We start from the raw sequence: 10649 nt of genomic DNA, 5'->3' as shown, positions 1-10649 counted from the left end.
GATTTCATACTATTCCAAGCAATTAATGAAGGGGTGTAAAATCATTTTTACGTCTCCACCAATTATCTATATGTGGACATAATTTTTCTATAGTGATTACGAGTTTATTGAGATGGAAAATTCTTCACATTCCTAAATAGCTGTATTACGTTTTGGACTTGTTATCTATGCCTCAAACTTTATTTGGAGAAGATTGATAACATAGTACTTGTAATCAAAAGGTTTACCAATTCACTTATAATAATGCTTTGTCACGTGTAGGTAGATTTTTCCCGTATCCAATAGGGATGCCAGATGGGTGGGTAGAGCGGGTACTCAGCCCTAATGAGGCAAGCTCGGGTCTGAATCATTAGATTCGGGTTTGGGATAGAATTTTTTTTTATGGACCCGGTTGGACCCGCGGTGAGTCTTTAGATTCGGGTTTGAGGATAGGTTTTTATTTTATGGACCTAATTGGACCGGGATGAGTCTTGAGCCGTATCCAAGACACCCCAAATAATTTCTGCAAATACACTGCATTGCACATATTAATTATCAGTTGGTACCCACAAACAATAACATTTACACAAAGGATAGAAGAGAGCGAATGCAGGACTCACTAGAACTAAGATTGTTCAAGAAGTTTGAGCCAACTATAGCTCAAAACACTCATCTTACGACTATATCATCTGTGAGCTAGACCGATTACAACAAAGCATGTAATGATACAACTGGAACAGACGATGCTACATAGAAACTACGCAAGAGATCAGAAGATTTCCTTGCATAAATGTTAATGCTTTGTTGTCATATTGATCTTCTAACTTAATTAGTCTATCCTTCTTCATCATAATCTTCCTCATCCTCATCCAGTCTTGAACTAAGTTGTGCAAGATGAACAGGGTCGATCGCCATCCTATCCATTTCAGAGAGCCCGGGATACTCGTCGCCTTTTACTTCAGGAGGTCCTGATGCGGTAGATGCTGCAGCAGCAACAGCATTAGAAGCCATTTTTTCTGAATTTTCCTCATCAACTCCAGCATTCAGATCAAAATTCCTCGAGTCAGAACTGACACCATCATTAACTTTGTTATCTTTTGATGACTCCTTCAACTCTGAGCTACTGTCCATTGGCTTCCCTGGACTAGGGACTTGTTCGACGCTTTGCTGAATGCTAGTAGAGCCAGATTCAACCTCATGCCGAGGGAATTCTCTCTCTGTCGCTCTGCTGGCCCTCCCACGCCCTCTTCCTCTACCCCTTCCTCTTCCCCTACCACTGCCACTTGCATGACATGTTTCTTGCTGTAACGCAGATCCAAAGTGTGAAATGATTCAGAAACCAGAAGCAGATGTGTAAGCATGATGATGCATTGACAGACGCCATGTCAATTTAGATTGCTACTAACAAAATGGACCAACCATGTAATATAAGTGTACTGCAAAGTAATATTTAGGTTATAGTCAGCATCAGTTACATTACATTCAACAAGGTGAGTTGCTGCTTGGAAGTGGCATACAAAGTGAATTAACCATCTACAAGTATGGGATGTTAACTAATCTCCTTTTGGATAACACAATCTAAGCAATGACGAAGATCCTCTAATAAACTCCAAAAGATATTCAGCATCAGTTGGGCGTTTAAAGCAACCTTCATAGGGATAATTACTAGATATCACAAAAGAGTAAAGACAAGCAACTTGACAGATAACATATGCAGCAGATTAAATGGACTAATTGGGTCAAATTGCACAGGTCATAGCTTGGATTCACGTAGAATCAACGCGGCTCTTCAATGGCATAATTAGATTAGAGACGGGGTACTCTCAGCACATAAAACATGTAAACCATTAGAAAACCTCAGTTCAAGTACAAATCAGCACAAACCACCAACTTTCTTTTTATGAAAATCTGTTTGGGGAGAATGTTTTGAGTTGAAACAGGATTTCAATGAAGCAAATCTTACCATAATGTTTCTTTTTGACTCTTCATCACTGTCATTAGGTTCATTGGCAATTACTTTTCTGGCAAAGAAAAGATAAACAAAATCATCAATAGTCAGCCTGGGCAACTAATTAGGGAATACGCCAGCACAAGGAGAAGAACTAAGCAGGAGATTGAAGACTAATAAAAGAAGCATTCCAACCTTCTTTTCACATCTGCTGCAGTTTCAGAATGACCATAGTCAGGGACTTTGCTGACAACTTCCTTCAGAAAGTCAAACACATTATAACTATGTACACAATGTTTTCTGCATACAGGGAGAGAATCTCAGAAGCTGCAACACTATAACAGATTTAAATTAAACATGAAATGACTTGAGATATGTTGCTGATCGAAACATAACGGGCAGCAATTTTCCGCTAAAATAACTTCATTTTGCTTTTGAAGTCCAAACTTCACTACTGACTACATCCAGCTCAATGCAACTGAAGCAATCCTGAACAAAAGTAAGTATATTGGATGAACTTTTAGATATCCACCAAATGTCATACTTGATCAACTTGTTATAATTAGCTTCTTAACAGATCCCATATCTACCAAATTACCTTCTCTCTCTCCGACTTTGGTATATTGCTAAGCAACATTTGGAATTCTTATTGTGGCAAAGATTAATTTCATTTCATTCTAATCTAGTAACATTAACAAAAAGTTCAAACATTAAAGAAATTTAACTACCATAGGTTCAATACAATTAAAAAAGGATTCATGCAATGCTTAGGATAGAAACTCCTAAAGATGATTGACTAATTTCCTGAAATAATTTATTGTATTGGATAGTTTTGGGATCTATGCTAATCAACTGGAGTGTTTGCAATAACCTCCCAGCAATTACCTAGCGTAAAGAGAAGAAAATGTGAACAAAGATTCTCTTTCTTAAAGAATCTTGTAAAAAGAAGGCAAAATCCAAGGTTTATCCCAGAAACTACTCCGCCCAGTAGTATTCAAATCTAAATAAAACAAGAATAACTTTGTCGCACTGATCATCAAGCAAATTGTCTTCTCAGCTGCTTGCAGAGAATTCTGGTGCCATTGATTTGCAGGTTGGTAAGAATTCAATTTATGGAGAGATGATCAACCTTTGGAACTTTTTCATTAACCATCATGACCATCTAGCATAGCGTTGCCCCAAATGTAGATGTAAAATGAAAGAAAAGGAAGAACTAAATGGAAAATTATAGAGAATATATCTTGAAGACTATATGACAATTGACAGACAAAGGAAACTGCTACGAGATAGCCCAAGTCCTGCACCAACCATTTCCCAACTTGAAATTTGCTTACAAGCATCTCATGATGTTAGGGGCAAAGTCCAATGGCTGGCATAGTCCCTATTTCAGTTTAGCAACACGTCCCAGCAAATAGCAAGAATAAAACAAGATAACACAGAAGGAATCAGCAAACAAATAATGTCCTTGAAGTTAGTTTCTAGAACCAGTTGCCCCCCACCTCTAAAATTCTACAACAAGCATCATTTTTACTAAATGTCAAGAAATGGTATCAGAAAGCAGTTTGAAGAGCAGCCAAAGACCTACACACTATACTTTGTTGGCCAAGATAGTTTGGCAAAAACACAATGGAACCACCACCAAGAAGGTGAACCAATCTTAGTAAATCTCTACTTAACAAGCTCCTCTTCTCACCCATTAACAAAAAAAGAAAAAACGAAAGTTCCTTTTTGTGTTTTTTGACCCTCTGGAAGTTCATTAAAAAATACAAACCAAATTGAAACATAAGGGTGAAAGTTGGACCAATTAAACATGCCTGCACAATAACCCTGGATTTCCAACTTGTTTTTTGAACTTGATCAATGCACATAAAAAGACTGAGTTCACATTTCTATTGACTGCGGAGAGGGCCTTTATTTAGCCTCTTCCCTCACCTGGCAGGATAAAATTCTTAATGTCATAAGCAAGATGGTGAGGACAGCACCACCTGGAGCCCTAAGGGTAAATCATTTTGATCTCATAACATCACATAAATCCTGCCATGTGCTACCTCCAAATTGTCTGCAGTCCATGCAGTAATAACTCTGTAGAATAATTGGGTGAATGGTACAGAATCTTCTGCATCTTTGTGGCTTATGCCAAACCATCTGAAGTATGGCAAAATACATTAAACATTATAATTTCTCAGTGTTTTGATATTCGTAGGTCATAACGAAGACGGCAAACTGACCCTTGAGGGCTTCAAACTACTTTAAAGTAATTAAATTAGTTCCACCTAAAGCTCATATGACTAAAATGGCAGCAATCATGAATCTAACTCACTTGAGATTGCCAAATAACACTTTTGCCGAGCGAAGCAACTAGAAATTAAGTGTTCACCTTTACCCATCCCAACAAACTTAAAAGAACAAAGATAAGCCAAAACTTGTTATCAATATCTATCAGTCTGATAAATCCTTTTAGCAACCTGTTATCAACACAAGTGAAGTTTCAAATCACAAATGCACATATAAATCTATTAAAAACCCTTTCTACATCTCTCAAACTCATTTAAAACACACTCAGACAGCATCGATCAAGGAATTTACCAGAAGCAGTCAAGAAATTTGTGAGGATTGGCAGAGTTTCTTGGTGTGTCGATGTGGAGTGGGCCAAGGGCATCTTGGCAACCAAGACTTATAGCCATAAGTGCTACATCAAAACTCATTGGCAGTTTCATACTCTGGAGAGATTTTCTAGCAGGGATGAAAAGAGTTGATCAATTTCAATTTCCTAAGGCCGCAATGACTCCTAACAGGGATATAATGATATGTACTGCAACCTTTTGGCTTTTGGCTTTTGCCACTTGGCTCTGAGCGGATCGAAAAAATATTCAAACATTTATTCCTTGTACAGCTTCTCACAGTATCTATCAGGCAGTCTACTTAGATATGGACCATGTTACACTTGTTTTCATTTGTTAATAATCTTAGAGCCAGTGGTATGCTTTGGATTTGCAACTTTTCCTTTCAGTCACCACACTTTATGGAAAGCTTTGCACCAAGATCAGCAAAGGAGCAATTTATGAAATTCGTTCCTGCAAAGATTCTGGTAATGAATTTCATTCTCAGGCACAAAATTATGTCGCTAAGATGTTCTGGCATGATTCGTGAAGGGCGTGCACAACACATTCTCCTTCCCCTCCAAAGTACTTCCAAGTAACCAAGCTCCAATCAAAGATAAAATAAATAACAGGAGCAGCCACAATTAAATATCGAGAAATACAAAGGCAAAAATATACAGACACAAGATTAGTACATCCATTAGAAGTCTTTGCCCAAATTTTAATATTGAGAAATGCAAAGGCAAATATATACAGACGCTAAATTAGTGCATCCATCAGAAGTCTTCATTAACACTTCACAGAATTGAAAGTTACTGATTTTTTTATTTAATAAGTCATTTCCAATGGTTAGAGAGAAACGTCTAAGATGCAAAAAGACATTGGGCAGATAAGTGCATAGCTGAACACCAAAATTACAAGGGAATTGTTAATTATGACAGACGGCGAATAGAAACATCAATAAAAGCAATATATAACGACATGAGAAGGAAAGAGAAATATTCATTCTATTGCATTTGTAGCATTAACTCTATGTAGATCAAGGGATATAGGTGAAGGGGAAGGATAGCCACAAACTAACTCCAATCAAAGTTGAATTACATGAATAAAGACCTTGTTACATTATTGCTTCTGACACAGTTTTAGCTACTAAATAGGATCCTTCAATAGGGGGATGTCATTGTCAGGTTAGCATAATGTGGGGCTGATACTGGTAGTAGCCCCACAAGCGGCCTGCAAGCTCAATGCTTTTAGCATATACATCCAAGAACTTCTAAATTTCAAAAGGCATGTCATTGTAGGTTAGAAATCATGTGATGCTGATACTGGTCGTAGCACCAAAAGGGCCTCGCAAGCTCAATGCTTTGAGCATATACCTTGAAAAACTAGATATGGGCCGTAAAATAGATGAAGAAATCTAGAAAAAAGAAGAAGCATAAAAAGATGCAGCAGGCACGCCAACCAATATATAGCAAAATCAGATATGAAGTGGAATTTTATTCGAAAAACACTAAGAAATGTACTCAAGAAAAGGATCCAGGTCATATACCAAACAGCTGAGCAAGTCCTCACAGCTTTAGCACAATTAGGCAAGATAAAGTCATTGCGATACAAAGGCCAACAATCAATTAGTAAAAATAAATGCTTGAAGATATAAGTATTGAGTTAATAATAGTGGTTCACTCACAAATGCACTGAACTGACAGTCTTTGCCCCTCTCTGCACAGTTATGTCATACGTACGGTCACAAAGATCTTGCAGAAATAACTCCAAAGCTTTAGCTGCATTAAAATGCCAGAAAGCACAATACTATAAGATACTATGACGCAACATATAAGTTGATTACCAACAACTGAATGATACATACAGACTAAAACAGGCACTGCCATAGCAATCTTCCCAACATCCTCATCAGCTTGCATGATCTTTTTAATCCGAGCCTGGCGAAAAACAATTTTCCATTAGATGGTAACAGAAAATCAGGGAAGCAAGTTGTTTATTAGGACAACACCCAAGGAGGAGCACAATTCTCATATATTACATTTTCTTTGCAGTTAAGAAAATTTCCCATAACATAAGGCAGGAACTGTGACATAGAATGGCCATAAAGTTTCTTGCTCAAAACCATGCAATTTTCATGAAATTTTACAAAATAAACAGAATGCAATTAGGACATACTCCATTGCTACTTAAGCAATGGAATGTCATGCAGTAAAATTCCTGCCCTTTTAGATAATTTCTCATGGGTTCATACAGAAGCTGTAATATAAAACTGCAATCAAGTTTCTTGTTCGAATCAGAACTTTCAAGAAATTTAACAGAATAGACATAATAATTAGGACTATATTCTGCTGCTAATAAAGTTAGTAATTCCTAGTTGATTTTTTCTTTCCGCTGTGATTGAGATATTTTCGTCCACATTTGTATAACTGAAAAAGTACTACATCCGATTCCAGGAAACTAAGCATATGACAACACATTTGTATGTTATATACTCTAATATAATTTTTGTACTTCTATGCATCGTGCAGAAATATAAGAAAGAGCTGTGTGATTTTTCCTAACTTAAGTTTATATCCTCATTTGACTCTTACAAATATATCCAACGAAAAAAAAAAAAAATCAGAAATGAAACTACAGCCCAACCATACACTACCAAAAAATAGAAAGAAAGATAATTTTGCAAAAAGAAGGCAAAATTGAGAAAGAACTAGATCACACAAACTCTAGCAACACAAATAACTCACGAATTCATAAACCATAGAAATTCAACCCAAATTCATCCATGTACGGCTACTCACTAAAAACACCAAAAAGGAAAGACAAAAAGTAAAGGAAAGAACAAGAAATCACAGAAATTGCATACCTAAAACAAGGGGGAAAGGAGAAGGAAACAGAGAAACTTACAGCTGGGAAACGAGTATCGAGCTTCTTCCTCATGGCGTAATCAGATTCGAGCAGCCATACCAAAGTTCAACTAAAAAATACGGATAAACGAACTCAAAAAAAAAAAAAAAAAGAAAAGAAAAGAATTAAAAACAGAAACCCAACCTAATCAAATTATTCAACTATGCAACCATGAGTCGAGACCCATTAAGCCAAAAAAAGAAATCAAAAAACGAATTAGAAAAAGAGAAAGAAAAATAAAAATTGATTGATCTAATGATTGGGAGAGCAGAAAAGGTGAAAGAACAGATTCTGCGACTCAGATCGAAACTCAGATACTGCTGCTGCAGATATCTGAAATTTTTCTCGAGGACTCCGTACAAAAATTGTGGTTTTGACGAAAAGGAAATATAAAAATATGTATTTTATTTGCTCTCTCTCTCTCTGTCTCTCTCTGTCTCCGTGCGTGGTGAGGGTGCTTTTGACGAGATTGGGGGGTACAACTCACGCAGCAGGAGGTACTATGGATGTCCTTTATAATTTTATTTGGTTTGGTTGGTGCAGAGCACCTCAATGAGTTATATGATTCATTTTATAGACAATTCATATAAATTATTATTTTAATTACTACAAATTATAAATGTTGATGTTAGTCCTATACCATCGTTTTTTATAACCTTATGCTATAATTTTTGAATTTTAATGTTGGTAGTAATAATTGAGATTCTTGATATGTCAACACACGTACTAAACTAAATTGGTCATTGCATTAAGTTATTACATCATCGTAATCATATTACTAATCATGCAAACATGTAATGAAATTATTTGGTTTTATGATAATTAATATAGACAATATTAATGGAGGAATCAAACAATGTTAACAAAGTTTCAAATTTCAAAACTCTACACGCCATATATGGGTCCTAATTTATGACAAATCATATCATGCTTTAATTCCTGTAATAAATATTCATTAAAATAAATAAATAGATGGCTGTATTTATAATCAATACTAATTAAATCCCAAAAAGAAAATTAAATTAATGTAAACAAATGAATGGAAAATAAATTAAAGGAAAAAAGAATTAAAGCTTAAGATTCAAATCAAGTCCTGAAGGGTCCGTTTCATCGTCAAGATTACTGGTCAATCGTAGTCCTTGATTGTTATTCCCTTCGTCAATCTTGGTTGTTGTTGGATTACAGTATGCATCACTGAGAGGGTTAGGTTTAGGATCAAGTCCTAAATTTAGGGTTGGCCCTAATCCACTACCACTAATTTGATGTGTGTGAAAGTTCTCCACCCTTGATCTGTCATATGATGTCGATGATGGTGGGCTTATCATGTAAGTTCTAGCAACCTTTTCATGACCAAATCGGTAGCTGTTGTAAGGGGATGAGGAGGAGGACGACCACGTGGGAGGATGGTAGGTGTAGGGTTTATGAATCATAGATTCCGCCCTAATCCCAAGTGACCTATTGAAAGTTCCATAGAAAGGTAGTTGTGAGAATGTTGAGTACGTAGGGTAGTAGGGGTAGCCCGAGTGGTGGCCAAATGGTGGAGGGCCAGTGGCGGACCCCGTCATATCCACCACACCGTGGCGGTGCTTGGCCAACGCCCTCTCTTGCTTGTGGGCGTTTTGGTGCCCCCCCAACGCTTGAGAAGTCGAAAACTCCCTCCTACAAAAGTTGCATGTGAAAACCTTAGGCTCCGACTGCTTGCGGAAGCCATCATTGGACGACTCACTGGCAGCAGCACCGGAAGAGTTGAAGAGATTGAGCTCGAGTTTTGAACTAGGGTTACCATTATATGTCAAGTGATCATCATCGCTGGCCAACTTGAGATCAAGCACAAGACGGGACGTCGTCTCGTGCTTCGAGGCGGATCCCTCCTCGATTTTCTCCTTCTTCTTGGCATCAAGATTGGGTTTGGTAGGGGGTGATTCTTGTGATGTGGCAGAAATGTTGGAGGCCTCGGAGTGGCATGGCTGATGATGATAATCATCAATTAGGATTTCCATGAAACAAGATGAGCAGTAGTTAATTTGAAAATTGAAGAAATGAACAGAGAGTAGGAAGAAAAATGTTGGTTAAATAATAGGGGGGAAATTAATAAAGAATCGGATGATTAAGGAAGAAAATCTCAATGTACCTTCATTGCATGGGCGTTATATGAAGGCAAATTTGGAAGAAAAGAGAAGAAGGTTATTTCTTGGAAACCTCATAATTAACAAGCAATAACAAGAGTTTATATGTCTTAGATCCCAAAATTAAAATCTATTACAACTAGCTATTACTGTTGACCACAGCTACTTGAAGATGCAGTTTTTGAATTTGATTCTCACACGTGAATTTGGGTCCAAATTTTCCTTAATTTTGTATTTAATTTGAGGTAATTTGTATTTAATTACTAGTACTTAATTAGATAAATAGAAGCAGATGCATGCAGGTAGATATTTATATTAATCTTAATTCAAATAGAGCTTTTTATATATATTTTAAAATATTTAATTAATTAATTGCAAGATGATAATATATATATATATATATATATTCTCCATTTTTTAATTCTTTATGAGGAACTTTATATATATATATATAGATACCTTTATTTTATTGACTTAAATTTCTTGCCAAGACACCAATTCTTGTATTTAGAAATTTGCAAGTCCTCCCCATAAAATGCAAGGTAAAGATGGGAAATATTATAAATTGCTGAGATGTGGAGAAATTGGAATGTAATTAATTAATTAAGAGATAAATTAAATGAAGAAAAACTTTTAAAAAGGTTCCTAATTTGATATAGTAATTAAATGCATTTGAAATGGAAAAGACTTTTTGGATTAAGAAATTTAGGATATAATGACTAAAATAGAACTTGGGTTAATTTGAATTAATGTTAGGCTAAAAGTCACTTTTTTGGTAGTCGTGCGTGGTATCATAAGACGATATTAAATGATCATCTTATTTAAAAGTTTAAGACGTTCAAGAGAGAGAAACACGCAATCTCTCTTCATATGTGCTTGCATGCGCGTGTTTTAATATTTTGGTTGAGTAAATTCATCAAATCGTATAAAATTTTAAATTGTTTAAAGAAATCAGCAATATATTGATTTAATCAACTCGTAGAATTTGGGTTTGAACTAATAATAAATTAAAATTAAGCCCTTCTTTTATTATATTTTGATGAGTGATTATCAAAAGAAAAAAGATTATAAAATGAGAAAAATTAAAGT

The 10649-nt window shown here is 35.9% G+C and overlaps 2 protein-coding genes across 2 annotated transcripts; both read right to left on the bottom strand.

Annotated features, from left to right (window-relative positions):
* Positions 1-499: 499 nt before the first annotated feature.
* Positions 500-7902, bottom strand: LOC105167830 (uncharacterized). Its single transcript, XM_020694422.2, has 7 exons — positions 7579-7902; positions 7435-7504; positions 6395-6467; positions 6215-6308; positions 2123-2227; positions 1943-2000; positions 500-1281 (listed from the first exon to the last, which is right to left on the bottom strand). The coding sequence occupies exons 2-7, from the start codon at positions 7465-7467 to the stop codon at positions 814-816; spliced, it is 831 nt and encodes a 276-aa protein (XP_020550081.1). The 5' UTR covers positions 7468-7504; positions 7579-7902; the 3' UTR covers positions 500-813.
* A 599-nt stretch (positions 7903-8501) lies between these two features.
* Positions 8502-9434, bottom strand: LOC105168077 (zinc finger protein 3-like). Its single transcript, XM_011088006.1, has one exon. The coding sequence runs from the start codon at positions 9432-9434 to the stop codon at positions 8502-8504; it is 933 nt and encodes a 310-aa protein (XP_011086308.1).
* Between the last annotated feature and the right edge of the window lie 1215 nt (positions 9435-10649).

Source organism: Sesamum indicum, linkage group LG1 (assembly GCF_026168435.1).
Source record: "Sesamum indicum cultivar Baizhima isolate 11 linkage group LG1, ASM2616843v1, whole genome shotgun sequence".
NCBI lineage: Eukaryota > Viridiplantae > Streptophyta > Magnoliopsida > Lamiales > Pedaliaceae > Sesamum > Sesamum indicum.
Note: the sequence above shows the minus strand (reverse complement) of the source record. Positions and strands in the feature narration are given on the sequence as shown.